Below are 22,754 nucleotides of genomic sequence, written 5' to 3'. Positions count from 1 at the left end.
ACCCTAAAGTTTCTTTTCTTTTCTCTTTATTAAAAAATATTTTAATGTTTATTTCTTTTTTGTACCTTGGTCCGAACATAAAGTTTTCTTTTTCCTTAAAATGTATCATATTCTAGGAGCTCATTCTATTAATATTTTCATAACTTTTGAATAAATAAACGAAAGTAGGGTTAATCTTGAAATTTCACTAAAAAAGTGGTTTAGTTTTCTTCCAAAATTCTCAAAATTGTTTTTATGGGGGCTTGGGTAAGAAATGGCCCATTTGAACCTCCATCTAACTAGGTAAACCAGATAAGGCCCACAACTCACTAAATGGACCTAAATTAGAGCACTACACTCTGGTCACTTGGCCCATTGGCCCACAACACATATATCTAAGGTTTTTAACTTGACGAAATTTGGATCAAATACCCACCTAAACATGCCATGGACTGAAAGTTTAATTTCCAGTTTTAACCCAAAGCTCTTCTTGATGCCATATATGAGAAATTACTTATTTTCTTGATATAGTCTTAACACCGCTTGAGGGTTATGTTTAGAAGGTTTTTACCACTCAAATGAGCCATTGAAAAGAGGTTTTTGGCTATAAAAGTTTCTGGTTTTTGGCTTTTGGTATTAGATCCTATGTCTATTTCATGAATGAACATCATTATAAACGTCATTTTTAAAGGACAATATTTTCTTCCAAAAAGATCAACACATCTTGTACACATAGACTTAAATTGCTTTCTGGTTATAAACTATCATCTTACAAAATTATGAATGAAACATTAAATTATGCCCATCATTAGGGATAAGACTATGCCATGGATTAGTCCATTAGGTTAAGAAATTAATTATCTCTTATAATCTCTTTTAGGGTCTTTGATCCAATTTTTATTAAGTTCACTAGGGCCAATAACATTGGTTCATATATCTAAAGCCCAAGACATTGGGCTAAAACTCATACTAACTTATATCAAATATGGGACGTTACAGTAACAATGTCTTCATGTATCATTTTGACATATATAGATGCTTTTATATTCCATTGTTTTGTCTGTTTTCTTTATCCTTACAACTGCTATAAATAGAGTCTTACAAAAAACAGTCTCATTTGTAAGAGTACTAACCATATACAAAAAATGTACGGCTAATTAAGTTGCGACATCTTTCCAAGGAGCAAATGGCGTCTAGAAAAAGTCACATAAATTATCGGCCCCCATTATAAACCCAACTATTCAATGGTAAGGGAATTCTAAAACTATCACCGTGAATGGATTGGAATGGATGGTTGTAAATAAAACAACCAAAAAAAAAAACTCTAACTTAAACTTACGACAATTACAAACATGACCTTCATATTTTCCTTAATTACACATATAGCCCAAAAAATGTTTAACTTTTCGCAATGGACCGTACTAAATATTTGGGAGTATTACAGGTACGCATCTTCTTTTCCAAATCGAACCAGCTTGTATATGGCTTTAAAATGGGTCATAGGATCAAGGCAGTTAGGGCAAGACTGGATGAAATTGCAATTGATAGGATCAAATTTGGTTTCAATGAGCACACCACAGCGACACAGTTTGAGCATGTGAAAAGACAAGATACACACTCATTTGTACATGGGGAAGATGTCATTGGGAGAGAGGATGATAAGGAGTCTATTAAAAAGCTGTTATTCGATCCCAATATGAATGAGAAGAATGTTTCCATAATTCCCATAGTTGGGATTGGTGGACAAGGAAAGACCACGCTTGCGCAGTATGTGTACAACGACGAGGAGGTTCGAAGACATTTTGACCTGAGGATGTGGGCATGTGTCTCTGATCCTTTTGACGTGAAAACTATCATTGTAAAGCTTATAGAATCTGCGACTAAGGAGAGACCTAAAAGCCTTGAGATGGATCCATTGCAAAGTGAGCTTCGAGCAAAAATTGATGGGAAGCGATATTTACTTGTTTTAGACGATGTGTGGAATGAGAATCGTGGTACATGGTCCAACTTGGAAAAGTTGTTAGTGGGTGGCCTAAGAGGAAGCAAAGTTTTGATTACTACACGTAGCGAAAAGATTGCAGAGATTACAGGTACAATTTCACCATATCCTTTGAGAGGTTTATCTGAAAGCAGTTCTTGGAATTTATTTAAGAAAATGGCATTTAAAAACGGGGAAGAGCCAAATAATCCAAAGCTAGTAGAAATTGGAAGGGAGATCATACAAAAGTGTGCACAAGTTCCTCTTGCTATAAGGAGCATTGGGGGTCTATTATATTTCAAAAATTCGGAAGATGATTGGTTGTACTTTAAAAACCATGATCTTTACAAAATAACTCAACAAGAAAATGATATTTTTCCAATACTTAAGTTGAGTTATGATCGTCTCCCATCACACTTAAAGCAATGTTTTGCCTTTTGTTCATTGTTTCCAAAAGATTATGAAATTGAAATGAAGGTGTTGATTCAGTTATGGATAGCTCAAGGCTTTCTTCATTCATCATATGGAAATAGACATCTTGAAGATATTGGTCGTGAATATTTTATGGATTTGCTTTGGAGGTCGTTTTTCCAAGACGTACAAAGAGATATAGTTGGTGAAATAGGAAAGTGCAAAATGCATGACCTTATTCACGATCTTGCACAGTCAGTAGCAGGTGAGGAGTGCACAATTTTATATCCAGATAGAGAAAAAGTAGTTGGAAGAACTCGTCATGTGGCATTTCATTCTTCAAATTCATTACCAGATATTCCTGCTCTTTTGCCCAAGCCTAACAAAATGAGAACACTTCTTCTACGCATTCCAATACTTCCAGGACTTGATGATGTATTTAACTGGAACAATTCAGTACTTGAGTTGAATAAGCCAGTCTTTAATACACTTATTTCAAGTTTTAAATGCTTGCGTGCTTTGAATTTGAGTCGGTCGAATATTCAAAAAGTGCCGAATTCCATTGGAAAGTTAGAGCATTTAAGATTTCTAGATCTGTCTAGGAATGAAGATATCAAACTACTCCCTGCTTCTATAACTAAATTGCAGAATTTGCAAACACTAAGACTTGAGTTTTGTCGTGGGCTCAAAGAATTGCCAGAAGAGACTAGAAACTTAATCAGCCTTAGGCATCTTGGGCTAGAAGGGTGTGATAGCTTGACTCATATGCCTCATGGACTGGGAAAATTGATTGCTCTCCAAACATTGTCGCTATACATTTTAGGGAAGAAAAAAAGTTTTCTTTCCAAGCCAAAAGGTGGGCTAGGGGAGCTGGATGGTTTAGATGAGTTGAGAGGAGACTTATGGATCAAGGGTTTAGAGCACTCAAGATATTCTCCATCAAAAGCTAAGGCTGCAAACTTGGAGAGGAAGCGACATCTTCAGTGTCTGATGTTAGAGTGGGACCCAGAACCTAGTGATGAAAGTGATAAGGCAATTGCAAATGATGAACAACTGTTGCAAAACCTTCGGCCACACCTACATTTGAAATTATTATATATAGTTGGGTATGCAGGTGTGAGGTTATCTAGTTGGGTGTCCTCGCTCTCAAATTTGACTTTTATTCAAATATCGGGTTGTAAATGGCTTCAACATATCCCACCATTGGACCGATTCCCTTTTCTCAAGCATCTTTGTCTTAGTCACTTAAGTGAGCTGAAGTACATAAGCAATGATGGTAATGACGTGTCCTCTTCTCCCATCAAAATTCTCAGACTTGTTGATTTGCCAAAGTTGAGGGGATGGCAAAAGACGAGGGAAACAGATCATCTTCCATTATTCCCTTCCTTTCCTTCCCTTTCTTTTTTATGTATAAACAATTGCCCTATGATGTCTCTAACAACACCCTCCTCTCCCTCTCCCCTTTCCGATCTCTCCAAATTGAAGTATCTTTATCTTCTGGAATTAGAGCAACTTGAATATCTACCACTAGAGTGGCTGCAGAACCTCACTTCTCTTGTGACCCTGGGGATTTTTGATTGTCGTAAAATGAGAATATCAATTTCTCCACTCTTTCAACATCTCACCTCACTTGAAAATCTGACTATTCTTCGCTGCAAAGAACTTACCAGCAATGAGAATGAAGATGGCGCACATGGCCTTGGACCTACAAGATTTGGTCATCTATCTATCATTGGTGTTCCAAATTTGGTTTCTCTCCCAAGAGAGCTTAGAGATGTTACCACTCTGCAAGGGCTTCAAATTATGGTTTGCCCTAGTTTGGTGTCTTTACCGGAGTGGATAAGCGATCTCACTTCACTTCAGGAGCTTCAAGTCGTAAATTGTCCGAAGTTAATATCACTGCCCGAAGGTATGCGCCACCTCACCTCTTTACGTCATTTGACAATTGCGGAGTGTCCTTGCTTGGAGGAAAGATGTGAACAAGGAACGGGAGAGGATTGGCCAAAGATTGCTCACGTCCCAAACTTTCGTAAAGGCGGCGATGGTAATCTCAAAGAATGGATAGCAAGCCGAATTCGCCAATGTCTTGAGGTTTTTAAGTCACCAATTAGTCAATAATTTTTCTTCTTCTTGTTGTTCCTCTTTATTTTACTCTGTCAGGCTTTTGATATATATCTTATTTGATTTCATATGCAGGAAGCATTTAGTTTCCCATATGGACGCTTCTTGAGACAATCAGATTTGAGCAAAGCTCAAACATTTATAGTATTTTTTTCCTATCTTTCACTTCAATGGCATTTCCAGTATTGTTTTCTTCTTTCAGTTTTTCAACATTTCTCTCATTTCAATTTGAAATTTAAATTCTACAAACGGTAGCAGCACGTATTAGGTAAAAGACTTATAATTAATAGATGAGGGAAGTCAATCCCATCCCAAATTTTAACAAAAATTTAATACAAATTTGCATTACTGTGTTAGGATTTTCTTAGTGTCAAATGTAGATTCTGTTGAACGAACGGATACAATTTACATTTTTATTATTTTCATTGAAAATTTTTGGGTTATAGTTGAATTTATTATTTTGTTTTTTTGATAGGAAGCATCAATTCATGAATTGGGTTGTGGGAATCATGTGGATATTTCTACAATCTGTTTGGATAAGACAAATTCATTTCTTCAAAGAGACTTGGTATAATTGAGTTTCTATCTTTTATCTAATGGTGGAATTGTATTAGTTATACGTATACCAATGTTAAAATATCAAATGCTATTCCTTCTTCCTTATTTCACTTGCAGAAACGATTGAAGCAATTGAAGCATTTCTGATTCATGATTTTAGAGAATTTCTAATTTATTGGATTTCATATGCAGATACAATTGAAGCACTGGCATACATGGATTTAAGATTTGGAGCCAACTCGAAACTTTTTCACTCTGCAGCTAAGCATTAAGTTGAGAAGTCTGGAATTTCAGATGGCAAAATTAAGAAAAATCTATATGATCCCTAGAATATCATCTTAAGGCTTGGTCTTTTAATTATCTTCTCAAAGATCATAAGGTGCTGAAAGCTGAAGCAGTAGATATTAGCCTTGGAGTGGATCAGGAGGCGTTTGTGAAAAGGGTGCTCCATGTCAATTGCCGAAAAAGAGACAATTCCTTTTATACGTGTTGGCCTGTAACTTTTATTTGTCTTTGCCCCTGGTCCCATGTTCCATTTCCTCTTGCCTTGGAACTGTGTCCTTTTCACTTAACTCACTCCTTCCTTGATTGAAAAAATATCATTTCACAACAGAGGCCAATAAGGGAGCTTTAAAATGAAGCTCTTCTTTTTTTCCCTTTTGAAGGAAACCCTGGGAAAGAGGTGGGGAGCTGGGAGTTGGGCTCAAGAGTTGTTTAGGTATTTTCCCGGATTTCTATATGATTTTTAAAATGTGTTTGATGGCTTTGTTTGGATTAGAAGCACGATCTTGATATTTAAACCTGGACATGCACAACTAGTGTTTGAATATTATGAGTTATTATCCATTTTGTTAATGTAGAATATTTGGGTATCTTATGATTATGGGGTAGATTTAAGATTTATTCTTATACTCTGAATGCATGATACCTTATGTCCCTTGATGAGATAATATGTATTGGAAATCCCTTTATATTTTTATGCGTTCCTCTGATATTTGATGAACAAGAAAAATGGGAATAGCTTTGTGATTTTGAATGGAGTATGTGATAGTTACATAATTTTGATAAAAACTGACATAAATTGCAGGTCTGTCAGCTTGAGCAGCAACTGTTTGATCATGTTTTCCCATCTTCTTCAGAGGATGTTTCAAGTTTGGCTCCATTGATTAGTCCTCTGTTTATTGATCAAATATTCTCCTCTTTTTCCATGTGGTGCCATCGTTGAGGCTTATTCAATAGAAAGTATAATTTGTAATACAGTGGGGATCAATCAGAGTTTTCATGGCTATGATCTAGTTAGCTTAACCAACTTCAATTTCATGTGCTTTTTTGTAACTTTACAAAGTTGAACTGAAGTTTGTGACTTTGTTCTGCAGCTTGATGTGATATTGCAACTCAGATACAAGTGAAGGAAGATGGATCTAAGAGGAGGTTTGCTACTTATGATTAAGTTGTCCTTTCGCTTATAATTTGTTCTTCATTTTTATGTTTCTCTTGTGGACCAAAGAGGAAGTCATACTTTGAATGAAGTTTGATAATTGTTTGCAAAGAATGGGTGCATTGATCTATCGTCTTATTATGCATTTTTCTCTCCAATTTACAGCTTTCTTTATATAGAGACAGCTGATAGACCTGGATTACTGGTAGAAATCATCAATTTTATTGCTGATTTCAACATTGATGTGGAATCAGCAGAGAGTGACGCAGAAGTATGCTCTCTCTCTCTCTCTCTTTCTCTCGCTCTCGCTCTCTATACGTGTTTAAAAATCCTTTGTTTAAATGCCAGTGATCGGTATTGGATAAAAGACTTATGATAGACTAGGGAAGTCAAACCCATCCCAAATTTTCTTAGAAACTCAATAAATTTTTTGCATAACTCTTAGTATTCTCATAATCAAATGCATATTTAGAGAGATTCTTTTTATTATTATTGTTATTGGAGTCATTGTTGATGGATTGATTTTACCTTTTTACTGTTTTCATTGGAAAATTGAGTTATTGTTGAGTTTGTTATTTGGTTTTTTGATGGTCAGCAGAGACTTGCATAAAAAATCATCAATTGATGAAGTGGATGTGAGAATCATTGGGGGATTTCTACAATATTCTGGGATATGTCAACCTCACTTGTACTCAAAACAATGGAAACTATACAGAGCACTTTCATGATGAGGAAGATCGAGTGAGTAAATGGTGCAAGCATGCTGAGCCTGTGAAAGGGGACATTCAATTAACCATATTATTTTGAATTTTTAAATACTATTCTGCCTACAATTTGTTGAGCAACTTTTATTAGCATTTAGAACTTAAAAGACGTGATCAAAAATCCTAGTTGTCATTAAATTCCACCTAACAAGTATTTTGCATTTTCAGGTTTCTTCCACTTACTTGATAGCATTTTAATCCCAAAAGCCAGTGAGAATGCTTGCTTGTCTTCAAGTAAAATCATTTGTTTTGCTTACTGGAATTGAAGATCATGTTAGCCATCCACTCTGTTTATGTGTCTCTTGTTAGTGCAGTGCTCATATTGATCTCAATTGTTGTAAAATGCAAATATCCACGTCTCCCCTCTTTCAACATCTCACCTCACTTGAAAATCTGTCTATTCTTCGCTGCAAGGAACTTATCAGCAATGAGAATGAAGATGGCGCAGGATGCCTTGGACCTACAAGATTTGGTCATCTATCTATAATAGATGTTCCAAATTGGTTTCTCTCCCAAGAGAGCTTAGAGATGTTACCACTCTCCAAGGGCTTCAAATTATGGACTATCCTAGTTTGGCATCTTTGCCAGAGTGGATAGGCTATCTCACTTCACTTTAGGAGCTTGGAATCGTAAATTGTCAGAATTTAATATCATTGCCCGAAGGTATGCACCGCCTCACCTCTTTACGTCGTTTGATAATTGCGAAGTGTCCTTGCTTGGAGGAAAGATGTGAACAAAGAATGGGAGAGGATTGGCAAAAGATTGGGAGAGGATTGGCAAAAGATTGCTCACGTTCCAAACTTTCAAAATGGCGGAGATGGTAATCGTATAGAGTGGAATGCAAGCCAAACTTGCCAAATTTATCAGGTTTTTAATTCTTCAATTAGACAGTAATTTTCTTCTTCGTTTTACTCTATGAGGCTTTTGATATATATCATATTTGATTTCATATGCAGGAACAATTGATGGTTTTATGTATAGACGCTTCTTCAAACCTTGCCGACAATCAGATTTGTACAAAGCTCTAACTTTTACATTTTGTTTCCTAACTTTCACTTCAATGGCATTTCCAGTATTGTTTTCTTTTCCTTTTTTAAATATTTCTTGTGTTTCCATTTGCAATTTAATTTCTACAAACGGTAGCATCATGTATTAGGTAAAAGACTTATAATAATAGATCAGGGAAGTCAACCTCATCCCAAGTTTTGACAAAAATTTAATACATATTTTGCATTACTGTGTTAGGATTTTCTCAGTGTCAAATGTAGATTTTGTTGAATGAATGGATGAATTTCAGATGAAAAAAAAAAAGATGCAAAATCTACTTGAACTTGATTTTTCACTCCAAACTGCGTTGAGGATCAATGTGACGCCTCTTCTGCTTTGTTGATCTCTTAAAAGGCATCTCGATTTTGTGGTTGGAAAACCAAACCTGGAAACTACAATACTCCTGGAATAGCATCTTCAGGATTGGGCTTGTAGTGATCAATCAAATTGTTCCATCCTCTTCATCTTGGTTTCCATGCTTCCACTTCCACTTGCCTTGATATCGTGCTGTTTTCACTCAACTCACTCCTTACTCAAAAAGTCTCATTTCACAACTGAGGCCAAGAAAGGAGGAGTCTAAAGTGAAGGCTTCTTTCTTTTCTTCTTCTTTTTTTTTTTTTTTTTTTTTTTTTTTTCACTCTTAAAGGAAACCCTGGGAAAGAGGTAGAGCTGGAAGTGGTGCCCCCTCAATAATCATTTGGGCATTTATCCATATTTCTATATTTGTTTTTTAAAATGTGTTTGATAGCTTTGTTTGGATTAGAAGCACAATGTTGATTTTATTTTATCTGACTATGCAGGAAGCAACAGGAGCTTTGAATATATTAAAACAGAGCTTTGAATACTAACATAGAGATACTTTCATTGGTAATTTTGAGTTATTGTTGAGTTTATTATTTGATTTTTTTGATGGACGCATCCTTAGGAGACAGCAATTCATGAAATGGGTTGTGGGAATCATGTGCGGATTACTGGAATCTGTTTGGATAAGACAGCCTTACTTCTTCAAAGAGACCGAGTATGGCCGGCTAAGAAGGCAGACGCAAACAAGGGACTTGGTATATGTTTCTCTCTTTTATCTGATGTGTATAGCAATAGTATATGCCAATGCTATTCCTTCTTCCTCAGTAACTTCTGAGGGTTTTGAGATTTAGAAGAGCTTCTGATTTCATGTGCAGAACCAATTGAAGCACTATTTAAGATTTGGAGCCAATTCTAAATTAACTTCTTCACTCTGCAACAATGCAATAAATTGAGAAGCTGGGAATTAGATATCGTTACTTTCATCAGTACAATTTTTCATTCCACATTTGATTTCTTCACAACAGTGCTTGATTTCTTAGTCCAATTAACTACTCCAAGAATATGACGTCTCTGCTGCTTTGTTGATTTTTCCAAAGGTATATCGCTATTGTGGTTGGAAAATCAAATTTGATGCCTTGATGGAGTTAGATAAGGCTATAGCTCAGTTTAAGTAGTCTACCGGATTTTAGTTTGATAGAAATTAATTGCGTCTTCTTTGGCTGTTCTCTTAACTTGGACGTGAAGAAACAAAAAAATATTTGAATGATGTTACCAAGGCCTCTGCTTCTATCCATGACCAAATAGAGTTTACTCAAATCAAAAGGTAAAAAAGGGTACCTGTTTTTGGTTAGAAACTGTGTCAAGCAAGCCCAAAAATCCAGGATCATGGTCAACCTCTTACTTTCTTTATAAAGAGTATTTAACTTAATTGATGTGAATAAATTATACAAATTAATTTTCAAAAATATATATATAGACCTTTATTTCTACAAGTAAACATAGTAAAACTAATTTTATTCTTTTCATAATTCCTCCTTCTCCTCTTTTCCTTCACAACTCCTACTCTTTATAATCTATTGATCTCTCATCTCACTCTTTGCTCTACTACCACTCTATTACATTTTCTTTCTATACCTACTCTTATCTGATAGACCAGGAAAGTCTTTCCCATCCCATTTTTATTATTATTGTTGTCTAACTGCAACTCTCTCTGTTCATTGAATGATTTTACCTTTTTACTGTTTTCATTGGAAAATTTTTAGTTATTGTTGAGTTTATTATTTGGCTTTTTGATGGTCAGACAGATATGCATAGAAAAGCATCAATTCATGAAATGGATGTTCATTGGGCGATTTATGCAATTTGCTCAGATGTGTCAGCCTCACTTGTACACAAAACAATGGACAATATACAGAGGACTTCCATGATGAGGAAGATTGGGTGAGTAAATGTTGTAAGCATGACAATGAGCTGAGTCTGTGAAAAGGGGACATTCAATTAACGATATTTTTTGCATTTTTAAATAGTATTCTGCCTACAATTTGTTGAGCACCTTTTATCAGCATTTGGAACTTGAAAGACATGATCAAGAATCCTAGCTGTCCTTAAAAGTCATCTAACATGTATTTTGCATCCATAGGTTCTTTCACTTGCTTGAAAGCATTTTTACCCCAAAAGACAGTGAGAACTTCTGTATTGAAGCTTATTTATGATGCCCTTGAAATTGATTGAATGCTTCTTACCATGGTTGGTAAGACCACTTAGTGACGAAGAAGCGAGGTGTTTTCTTCAGAATATGTATATGCCAGGTTCATTATCAGTTATTAATAATTTAAGCTAATGGTTGTTCGAAAAGCGTGTGATTTGCTTGTTATCTGCTCTACTTGTAGAGCTCTCTGATGCAGCTCTTGATTCCGATTCTACACCCGTCATACTCTTTTTCTGGCCGGGTCTACAAGGAATGCTTACTTGTCTTCAAGTGTAATTGGTTGCTTGACTGGAACTGAATATCATGTTAGCCAACCACTCTGTTTATGTATTTATTGTTAGTGCTGCCTTTCCATATATTCTTTGGAATTTATTTTCATGGTTTTGTTATATATAAATAGGCTTTTCAGTGTGTTGAAGATTCAGATTTTTTTTTTTTTTTAATGTGCTAGAAATTTAAAATATTAGGCACTGATGCCTATGAAAGCCTGGATCATAGTAATCTCACTTTCAAGGCTGGATGGAATGAGATACTTGAATGTTGGAGCAACAACTGGTGAAATTTCAAATTATGAAGATTTACTTGAATGTTCTCTGCTGATTGCTCTGGCAAGTTATTTACATGCAGATTCTGCCATGATAAAGTCAGTGAAATTTAATGGTTATGTAAGTTCGCCCTTATATTGTTTGCTTGATTGTACATAGATAATATCTTTAGTATCAATATTTATTTGCAGGGAAGCTACAGCTGAAATATTGTGTATGCAGTGCTTGAAAATTCAGCCTGTTGGACCAGTTTGCTCAATTCCTTCCTGTGGTAGACTATTGATAGCAGAGTACTATTGGTTCTCTCCTTTGCCTGTTGCCTTGAACTGGCTAAGCTATTGAGTCTTGTTACTGACTTGTTTGAAATAGGCACAAGAAGAAGAAGAAGATGGCAGAAAGATGTGCCTCCCTTTTGGTATTCCAGAATGTACTATGAAATGGGTGAAGCTATCATAAGTGTGGGTTGTGCGGATCCTTTGATAGCAGTCTACTTAAGGTTGATTCCTGTTCCTACATAGTAATTTAGTAAATAACTATTTCTTAAGGAAAGATAGCATGGATGATACAAATATTCTCCAAAAGTTTCTTGATGATAAAAGTAAACTAATTCACTTGAGCAACAAGTAAGTAAAATAGCATTACTCTTTAGACGGCTATTAGTGTGTAACAAAAAGAAAAAGGAAAAACAAAGGAAAATGCAAGTATGCTTACTTTAATCTCTTTCCTTCTTGCAAAGATTGTTATATGCACAGTTATATTTTACTAGTGGGTGTTTGGACTGTATTGCTTTCTCTTGTATTGTGTTTTTAATGAAGATTTTAACTTCAGAAAATGAAGATGCAGGGTTATTATGCATACCATAGTAAGAGAGAAGGAGGATTCTATCCTGGTGCCTAGAAGGCCGGCCAAAACAGACAAGGCTGCCATTTTGAGTGATGCTATGTGAGTGGTGACCCAGTTACAAAGTGAAGCCCAGAAGCTAAATGAATTAAATGAGGATTTGAAAATGAAGATTAAAGAATTGAAGGTGGGATTTTTTCAGAGTAACAACTTTCTTTTATATGTTTGGAGGATGTACTTCATTTAGAAACTGCTGCTTCATCTGCATTTCCCTTTTCTTGTGCAGGCTGAGAAGAATAAGCTTCGTGATGAGAAGTAGAGGCTCAAGGCGGACACAGAGAAGTTGGATTTGAAGTACAGATGCTTCTTCAGACCTTTCTGACAATCAGATTTGTGCAAAGCTCTAATATTTCCTGTATTGTTTCCAATCTTTCACTTCATTGGGATTTCCAGTATTGTTTTCTTTTTAAATTTTTTCTTGCATTTCTGTTTGAAATATAAATTCTGCAAGTGGTAGCATTACGTAAAAGACTTATAATAGATCAGGGAAGTCAATCCCATCCCAAATTTTTACAAAACTTCAATATAAATTTTGCACTACTCTGTTACGATTTTATCAATATCAAATGTAGATCATATTGCACAATTTGGGAACGCTCTTTTCATTATTATTGTTGTTGGAGCCTAACTGCAAGTAGTTCCATCAATGGATGAAATTTAAACTTTTATTATTTTCATTGGAAATTTTTGAGTTATTGTTGAATTTATTATTTGGTTTTTTTATTGAAAGCAGCAATTCATGAAATTGGTTATGGGAATCAGGTGGAAATTTCTACAATCTGTTTGGATATGGCAATCTCACTTCTTCCAAGTGACTAATTTTGACTGGTTATACCCACTTATTTCTAAGAAGGAAGAGACAAACAAGAGACTTGGTATAACTTTCTCTTCTCATTTTTTTTTTTTTTTTTTTTCCTGATAGTGGAATTTATTTCAGAATATGCTGCATCTTTGACTTCTTTAGGCATAGAATATAGAAACACCTATACTAGTGTTAAAATGTCAATGATATTTTGGAGAATTTCTGATTTTCACTCTAAGGGATTTGATATTTTGAAGAATTTCTGATTTTCAATCATATGCTGAAACAATTAAAGCACTGACATACATGGATTTAAGATTTGAAACACTTTGCAATAAGTTGACAAGTCGGTAAATAGATCGTATATTGTCCTGTGTTCCTCTTCATCTTGCTTTTTAAGAATTGAAAGTAAATATTGATTTCACATTAATATGCAAGTTTAATAGTTCAATTTTACCACAACTGGATTCTTTGAGGGCACTAAATGAAACATGTGTTTATTGGATTTTGTTGCGTTTAAACACATGGGTGGAAAAGAATTTAAGTTTCATACTAAAAAGATTAGACAAGTATGAATGGTTAATGTAACACAATTAAACCCAATGACAATAATTTTTTTTTTATTTTAAATTACAACCTTAAAGGAATTCCAATTGCATAATGGTGTGCTCATCTGCACAGCAGGCTTTCCATTGAAAGATTTTTCTTGCATGCAAACTAATTAGTAGTCTTATTCAATTATTCTACCGTATTCCTTTCTCATAAAACTATTATATCTGAGCAAGTCCACCTGGCATCTCAAAACTGTTTTGTTGACCAAATGTTCTCCTCATTTTCCTTGTTGTGCCATGGCTGAGGCTTATTCAGTTGAAAGTATAATTAGTAATACATTGGGAATCAGAGTTTTCATGGCTATGAGCTAGTTAGCTCAACCAACTTCAATTTCATGTGTTTTGTGTAACTTTACAAGGTCGAACTGAAGTTTGTGATTTTGTTCTGCAGCTTGATATTGATATTGCAACTCATATACAAGTCAAGGAAGATGGACCAAAGAGGAGGTTTGCTACTTGTGATTAAGTTGTCTTTTAGCATTATAATTTGTTTTTTATTTTTATTTTTTTATTTTAATGTTTCTCTTGTGGTTCTACTTCTACCTTTGCACGAACCAACCAATTGGGAGGTCATACTCTGAATGAGTTTAATACTTGTTTGCAAAGAATGGGTTCATTGATCTATCATCTTATTTTTCTTTTCTTTTTTTCTGCAATTTATAGCTTACTTTATATAGAGACGGCAGATAGACCTGGATTACTAGTAGAAATCCTCAAAATTATTGCTGATATCAACATTGTTGTAGAATCAGCAGAGATTGACGTAGAAGTATGGTCTCTCTCTCTCTGTAAATTGTACTAAATCATTCTTGAGCTATAAAATTCTCTGTTTAAATGCCAGTGACTCGATCCCTTCTAGTTACCTTGAAAACGACTGTTTATCAATAATGTTTAGTAGAAAAGTAGAACTGGATCAAGCTTGTTTGTCAAGTAAAACTTCTCCCATGCAATGTGTTTTTAAATTTAAAAAACGAGCATATATTTCCCATTGCTGTTTTGTGACTTGGTAATCTAGGCAGCTCATAAGAGCTTATAGTTGTGCATTTTCTGTATAATGTAGTTTCCTTGTGCATATCTTTCTCATTTTTGATATGCTGCTCAACTTCTTTAATGAATTCTTAACAGGTACTTGGAAACTGTTGTTAACAAATGTCTCTACTTCTTTTTTTCTTTTTAGGTTGATCTCGGGGGATCTCCCTTTGAGACAAAGGAGTACTGCTTTCTCTTTTGCAGCAATTAGCCTGTGATATCAATAACGATCTACCCTAAAAAACTTGTTTGGATGATAGATGTGGCTAATGTCATAATCCCAATAGATATGATGATTGCAATGCATGTGCGGCCCATATTTGACCAAGTCTGTAACATACTCAACCATCAATGTAGCTAGCCTACAATTACTAGTGTTGAGCTCACAATTGTTCAGCTTCTATTGCATGTCATGAATTCCATGCTCATCGTGACTTGTAAATGACTCTACTTTCTTTAAATCGTGCAAATTACATTAAGCCACGCTGTTAATGTATTGTGAAGGTTGTGCAAATCTCACTGGGGAGGGGTCCCAACTGAGTAGAGTCAAAATTATCATTAGGATTAGTGAAATCGGCTAGGTTCTTCGGATTTATTTCGTAGCTTCCCTTTGTTACCTTGTCCAAAGTTTTCTACTGAAATGAAATTTTGCATTTTGTATTCCATTTATTTTCCAATCTATTTTACTATGTTAATATGTTATATGATTTTGTTCTATGCTCTGTCCTAGTCAATTTAGCTAAGGTTTTTTTTTTTCTTTTCCCTTCTTCGTTTTGTTTTGTTCTTCTATGTTAATTAATAAGTGGGATTTGGATAATTGATATATATAAAAAAAAAAAAAAAAAAAAAAAAAAAGCCGTAGCAATTTATTTCTAAAAAAAAAATTATTAGCACACTTAACATCAGTGACGATTGTGTATAGTTGTCCCTAATGATATGGATATAATCATCAATGACAAGACGTTGCTGCTGAAAGGATTATTATTAGCGAAAACCTTATGTCGAAATCTGGCTTTATGACTCTGCTGATGGCAACAACAACGGTGTCACCAATTAATCAGCTGAGTCCGGTGATGGCTACACTTGGCTCTGTGCATGGTTATCTGCATTTTCCATTTTGTTTAATTTCTGATGGCATTGTTTTGCATTAGATTTGTTTTGTTTTTTGGTTGGCAGTTGGTACAATCTTTGGTGATGAGTGGATTTACAGAGTTATTCCTGCAATTTGATTCTAGAGCTTAATATTTAGGAAGAATGAGTTAGAAGTTGAAGTTATGATGACTCTCTTAAGAAACCTCATATGAGACTCATAATAGTCTTGATAAACACCAATATCAGAACAACCAAAACAATTGTCTCATAGCCTTGATGAACACCTATATGAGGCTCCCAGCCATAACACTTCGAATTGGGAACGTGGATACATGATACTTGAGCCAGTGTGTGGCAGAAGTCCAGGGACTACGATCGATCACCATCAACATTTTCTATTCCTTAGTTGATTGGGTTTGGTTGTTACTTCGTGAAGGCAACATGCGTGGCAATGATAGCCATTAATTTGTTCTGTAACCAAAGGTTGTTCTGTAACCATTCAAAGTACAGTTTCTACTGCAACATTGTCTTCCAAAGGTTGCTCTGTAACCAATATGCGTGGCGAGTAATTGTTTTACTAGAATTCGTAACTGAACAAGCAATATGCCTGTCAGCGGGAAAGAAGCAGGATTTTGCTTTTTATTCCGACCTATCTTTCTAATCAAAATAATTAGCGGTAGGAAATCTGAGGTTCATAAGTCTCCAAAACACTATGTTTGAGAATTAACTTTTGCATGCCTTATTGCACTTCAAACGTGGGTTTAAATAGAATTAGTTTCTTCCATTAGCTGTGGAAGCGTAGTGGAATTTTCCCTGGTGTAACGGTAACGTTATTGCAGAAGGCTTCAACTCATCCTAGAGCTCACGTCTTTAATTAAGTTCTTTGGGTTAAAGAATCTACAAGAGAGTAGACAAAGGTTCTACAATCCACAATGTATAAATCAAAAATGTCGGAGAAAATGAGAATTCGAGACAGTTTGATGTTGAAGCTCAAATTAAAGCCATAAAACAAGTAGCTACTCCTACTGCAACTGAATTTTTGAGCGAGCACGAGCCGATATATTTAACAGGTGAGGCACCAAACATGAAATATTTAATTTACATCGAAGGTAAATTGATGAAGTTAAAATTCGAATTTAAGACCTTTAGTTTTAATACCTTACAAAATTACTATTTTTTAAAAAAATTTAATCAAATAAAAAAAATGAATCATTTAATATATAATGATCAGCTATAACATTGTCAAGGCTGCGCTCGTAAAAGGTCGTGTCATTGTCGGCAAAGACTTATCACTTGGGTTCAAATAATGTGATCAAAGGATTGAATGGCCTCATAAAGCAGAGGTCACTAGTTTGAATCCTCCTCTCCTCTTGTGTAGACATCTCAAAAGATTGAATGGCTGAAAATTGAAATAAGGCATGCCCTCATGCCTTATTTCAAGTTTTGGTCTATGGTTTCCATTCCTCTCTGCCCCATGCCCTCATGCCCTCATGCCCCCACTCACCCTTATAAATTAAGTGAAACTTTTTTTTTCCCTTTTGAAGGAAACCCTGGGGAAGAGGTAGAGCTGAAAGTGGTGCCCCCTCAAGAGTCATTTGGGTATTTATCCAAATTTCTATATGTTTTTAAAAATTTGTTTAATAGCTTCGTTTGGATTAGAAGCATGATCTTGATATTTAAATCTAGAGATGCACACATTAATAGTGAAATTGGCCACAATACAAGCAAAAGTCAAAGACATGAATCATTTTTAAGGCATATAAACATGCAAAATAACATATGTTAACACCCTGAAATTTTGAAATTGCTGAGAGACACACCTCTAAATTCAACCACCCTTTATTAAGATGAGCTTGTCTAGTGTAAACCACCTTAATTTTCTTTGATGCTCGATTTATGGGGTTGGTGTAACATCCCACCCCAATGACGCACAATATTGTTCGCTTTTAGCTCCCCTCGAACCAGACTTCCCAGGAGGTCACCCATCCTAGTACTACTCCAGCAGAAGCACGTTTAACTGCGGAGTTCTGATGGGATCATGACCATCACGGCTTTAAAACGCGTTGTTGTCATTAAGGGTGTAGTATACATTTAAGCATATCCCCATCTTCATACTCAGGCGATGTGGGATGTCACAATCACCCATCTTCATACTCAGGCGATGTGGGACATCACAATCACCCCTTCTTAGGACCTAGCGTCCTCGCTAGCGACCCTCATGGGATTTGCCCATTCTTGGCGTCCCCCCCAACGAGCGCCCGCTAGCGACCTTCATGGGCTTGCGCACGCTCCCCCCATCTCAGGCTGGGCAATGGCTCTGATACCATTTGTAACATCTTACCCCAATGACACACAATATTGTCCGCTTTTGGCTTCCTTCAAACCAGACTTCCTAGGAAGTCACCCATCCTAGTACTACTCCAGTAGAAGCACGCTTAACTGCGGAGTTCTGATGGGATCATGGCCATCATGGCTTTAAAACGCGTTGTTGTCATTAAGGATATAGTCTACATTTAAGCACATCCCCATCTCCATACCCAGGCGATGTGGGACGTCACAATTAGGTCAGATTATGACTCAATCACACTTGAGGGAGTGTTGCAGTTCTTACTGCATAGGTCCTCATGTGCAGCTCCCAGTGAGTAAATGCTAATATAATCACGCCCAAATAAAATAGCAACAATTAATCTCTCACACTTACCTTTTTTTAATTAGAAAAAAAAAATTAAAAAGAAAATGAGCTTGTCTAAGTGTCATGGCTTTGTGCGGGCAAAGGTATATGTAGACAGAGTAGCACTATTTCAAACAACACAGCCCCTTGCAAATTTCTCATTTAATAGTTCAATTATTCCACAACTGGATTCTTTGAGGGCACTAAATGCAACATGTGTTTATTGTATTCTGTTGAGTTAAAACACATGGGTGGAAAAGAATTTAAGTTTCATATTAAAAAGATTAGACAAGTATGAATGGTTAATGTAACACAATTAAACCCAATTACAATAATTTTTTTTTTTTTTTTTTAATTACAACTTGAAAGGAATTCCAATTGCATAATGGTGTGCTCATTTGCACAGCAGGCTTTCCATTGAAAGATTTTTCTTGGATGCAAACTAATTGGCAGTCTTACTCAATTATTCTACCGTATGCCTTTCTCATTTTCCTTCTTGTGCCATGGCTGAGGCTTATTTAGTAGAAAGTATAATTTGTAATACATTGGGAATCAGAGTTTTCATGGCTATGATCTAGTTAGCTCAACCAACTTCAATTTCATGTGTTTTCGGTAACTTTACAGGTTTGAACTGAAGTTTGTGATTTTGTTATGCAGCTTGATGTTGATATTGCAACTCAGATACAAGTGAAGGAAGATGGACATAAGAGAAGGTTCGCTACTTGTGATTAAGTTGTCTTTTAGCATTGTAATTTGTTGTTCATTTTTATGTTTCTCTTGTGGTTCTACCTTCGCAGGATCCAACCTGTTGGGTGGTCATATTCTGAATGAAGTTTGATACTTGTTTGCAAAGAATGGTTGCATTAATCTACCATCTTATTATGTATTTTTCTCTCCAATTTACAGCTTACTTTGTATAGAGACAGCAGATAGACCTAGATTACTGGTAGAAATCATCAAAATTATTGCTGATATCAACGTTGATGTGGAATCAGCAGAGATTAACGCAGAAGTATTCTCTCTCTCTGTGTTTAAATTGAACCAAATCATCCTTGAGCTATAAAAATCCCCTGTTTAAATTGTGTGCTTCAAGATTTGATTTATGGTTCATTGCATTTTGTGAGGCTTTTGGACCAGATGCCAGTGACTCGATCCCTTCTAGCTACCTTGAAAACGATTAGTTATCAATAATGTTTAGTAAAAAAGCAAAACTAGATCAAGCTTGTTTGTCAAGTAAACCTTCTCCTATGCAATGTATTTTTAAATTTTAAAAATGAGCACATATTTCCCATTGCTGTTTTGTTACATGGTAATCTTGGCAGCACATAAGAGCATATGGTTGTGCATTTTCAGTGTAATGTACGTAGTTTCCTTGTGCATATCTTCTTTTCATATATGATATGCTGCTCAACTTCTTAAATGAATTCTTGATAGGTACTAGGAAACTGTTGTTAACAAATGTCCTTGCTCCTTTTTGTTTTATTCAGGTTAATGTATGAGGAGATCCTGTCACTGGTTTTTATCCCTCTGAGCTAAGGAGCAATTAGCGCGTGATATCAGTAACGACCCGCCTTAACAACTTGCTTGGATAACAGTCATGGCTAATGCCATAATCCCAATAGACCCGATGATCGTAGTGCATGTGTGATCCATCTTTGATCAAGTCTATAACGTACTCAACCATCAACACAGCTTGCCTGCAATGATTGGTGCTGAGATTTCAAGTATCCATCTTCTGATGCATGTGATCAAATTGTTAGAATATTTCAATAATAGATTTATTCTTTTTTCATAGCATGTATAAATAAAATTTAACAAAGACATACCTCCAATATTCTCATGACTAAACATATGACAATGCTAGTCTACACAATAGGAACAAATACAAATATACAATACAAATTTCATGCTCATGACCGGTAAATGACTGTCTTCTCAAAATCGTGCAAATTACATTGAGCCACGGTGTTGATGTATTGTGGAGCTTGTACGAATCTCATAGGGAAGGGGTCCCAACCGTCATCTTTTAGGATATGTGAAAAAAGGCTAGGTTCTTCGAGTTCATATCTTAGTTTCGCTTTGTTATCTTGTCTAAAGTTTTTTGCCGAAATGAAAGTGAACTCATCATAAGTTTTTGGGACATGCCAAAAGAATAATTTTAGTCATTGGAGTTAAATTCCGTTAAACAATTTGTCGAATTATGTTAGATGTCACGTCAATACCAATAAAATGGCGACATGTGTCATTCTTGATAATAAAAATATAAATATATTAAACTAAAAAATTAATTGTCTATTTTTTTTTTTTTTTAAAAAAAAAAAAAATGTAAATGGGTGGTTGCTAGTTGGGCAGCCATTGGCAGGAGGCGGCTTGCTACCACCTCTGGCCACCTCAGGGCACGAGTCAACCCAAAGGTGGGGGTGGCCGAGCGCCACACTCAACCACCCCAGATGTTGCTGGTGGGCCACTTAGAGGTGGCCGTTATAATATTTCGAAAGTCCTATCAAAATGCGTGGTAGTTCAAAAATCTAAAATGAAGTTATTCATTTTTTATATATATTTTTTCCAATAAAAAAGAAAAGAAAAGAAAACTAAAAACACCAAATAGAAGTGGCCCTTTTCATATTAGCGCAATAATATATAGTAAATGTAGTTTCAATGTCGAAGTATAATGACAAATAAATGATAGTTGTTTTGTTCCGCTCAATAATTCTGGAAAGTGATGCCACAAGCATTAGATAATTTAGATTCCACCCAGCACCACCAGATCGAGGTAAGGATTATAAGAGGAATTGGATGCCACAGGGAAATGAAAATGGCCACGTTAGATGTGATGGACTTCTTTCGAATCTAATTTCAAGTAGCGCCCAAATAAATATGCATGCATGGTTGATTTTTTTATCATTTGTTTGTCATTTTTTCGGTTGTCGTTGGTTCTATTTTGAATTTGAAATTTAATCATAATTTAATATTGAACACTTTTGTTATGAACTTGTCTCCCAAATACATCAGGAAAAATAAAAACTTGGTGACAAAAATCACTCAACAACATTCCGCACGAAGAATTTATCTGATTATTGTTATGTAAGGCCTAAAGCATCATCATTATGAAGTTGATACCCATATTAGGATGTGTTAGAATATGATTAAATGATTAAATTTGTCTCTTCTTATCAATTTAAGCTTTTGAGATAATCAATAGTTTAACATGGTATTAGAGTCAAAGATTCTGAATTCGAAATTTGACTCTGTCATTTACGTCATATTTCAATTAAAAATTTTATGTGTAGATTATCGTCCATTAAAAAGAAGTTTGAGCCCATATGAGAAGTACTTTCTGGAGTTGGAGTAGGAACCAGAGCCAGAGGTGTCACTGAAGAAGCTGGTGGTTTTGCTTGGTTGTTTCTTCCACTTATGACTTATTAGCCTGCTTGTAAACTTTCCTCTTGTATTTTCTTAAGTTTTCTGCAATTATTGTAAAGAGCTCTTAGCTCCTTTGGTTATAAATATAAGAACAACTTATTGTTTTGGTTAATGCAACCAAAACAGAGTTTCTCCAAAATCTTCTTCCAAGCACATCACGGTTTGGGGCATACTGGAAAACTGTGAATTTAATTCAAATCATAACAAGTAGAATCATGTTTATATAGAAATAAAGTGATTGTCGGTATATAAAATTGAGTCTGGTGGCTGTATCCCACCCACTGTTTGAGCTAATCACAGAGAAATGATTTGATGGGTTTTCAGTTTGAGCTAATCACAGGAATCGTGTATATATACAGGTAGAGTAGAGGGAAAAGGAAAGAACCCTCTGAGAAAGAAGATAAGCTGTTTAGTTGTGTTTGGTCTTTGGAATTGGTTCAAGTATCATGAAGATATGGCAATGACAGACCAACTAACCCTCACTTTCTCTCTCTCTCCTTCGTCTGCTACCATTTACGAAAAGTAACCCAACCATGTCAGATTCAGAGTTTTCCAAGCTCAAATCTTTGGAAAAAAAAAAAAAAAGAAAAGAAAGAAGAAATGTGTTATGTGGGTAAAGCTACAAAGATCTTCTTCATCTTCATTGTCACGGTGTTGGTGGTTCTTGGCCTTGTTCTGGGATTTGGGCTTCTCCGCCATACCCTCCAGACGACCCACAAATGCACTGGCGACTCTTGCCACTCTTCTTCATCTTCTCCGCGGTGGCCTTCCCCAACTCCAACTTTGCCCCACCAAATCCACCTAACCCATATCCATGCGCTGACCCTAACATCTCCAACCAGCCCAGTCCATCTAACCCAAACCCAAGCCCAA

The 22,754-nt window shown here is 35.6% G+C and overlaps 2 protein-coding genes and 1 long non-coding RNA gene across 4 annotated transcripts in view; all 3 read left to right on the top strand.

The window, feature by feature from the left end:
- LOC132181616 (putative disease resistance protein RGA3) overlaps positions 1-5,319 on the top strand; it is a 6,049-nt gene extending 730 nt beyond the window's left edge. Inside the window, exons 2-5 of the mRNA XM_088516668.1 lie at positions 1,424-4,459; positions 4,565-4,633; positions 4,965-5,019; positions 5,240-5,319. Of these exons, the coding sequence (XP_088372794.1) occupies positions 1,424-4,459; positions 4,565-4,633; positions 4,965-5,019; positions 5,240-5,319 (3,240 nt within the window). The remainder of the gene's footprint in view (positions 1-1,423; positions 4,460-4,564; positions 4,634-4,964; positions 5,020-5,239) is intronic.
- A 40-nt stretch (positions 5,320-5,359) lies between these two features.
- Positions 5,360-9,160, top strand: LOC148585228 (uncharacterized). Of its 2 annotated transcripts, XR_015912048.1 has the most exons (7): positions 5,360-5,765; positions 6,135-6,478; positions 6,651-6,756; positions 7,081-7,226; positions 7,418-8,116; positions 8,206-8,263; positions 9,097-9,160. It is a non-coding gene; the product is annotated as an uncharacterized LOC148585228 (long non-coding RNA). The 2 variants fall into 2 exon arrangements; XR_015912047.1 differs by lacking the exon at positions 5,360-5,765 and having other exon boundaries at positions 5,817-6,478.
- A 1,908-nt stretch (positions 9,161-11,068) lies between these two features.
- Positions 11,069-19,466, top strand: LOC148585227 (uncharacterized). Its single transcript, XM_088516189.1, has 9 exons — positions 11,069-11,144; positions 11,276-11,451; positions 11,545-11,624; positions 11,723-11,849; positions 12,197-12,380; positions 12,480-12,608; positions 13,016-13,128; positions 19,116-19,171; positions 19,365-19,466. The coding sequence occupies exons 1-5, from the start codon at positions 11,112-11,114 to the stop codon at positions 12,297-12,299; spliced, it is 519 nt and encodes a 172-aa protein (XP_088372315.1). The 5' UTR covers positions 11,069-11,111; the 3' UTR covers positions 12,300-12,380; positions 12,480-12,608; positions 13,016-13,128; positions 19,116-19,171; positions 19,365-19,466.
- The last annotated feature ends 3,288 nt before the right edge of the window (positions 19,467-22,754 follow it).

The sequence above is a fragment of the Corylus avellana genome, chromosome 5, assembly GCF_965113065.1.
Source record: "Corylus avellana chromosome 5, dhCorAvel1.hap1.2, whole genome shotgun sequence".
Lineage (NCBI taxonomy): Eukaryota > Viridiplantae > Streptophyta > Magnoliopsida > Fagales > Betulaceae > Corylus > Corylus avellana.
Note: the sequence above shows the minus strand (reverse complement) of the source record. Positions and strands in the feature narration are given on the sequence as shown.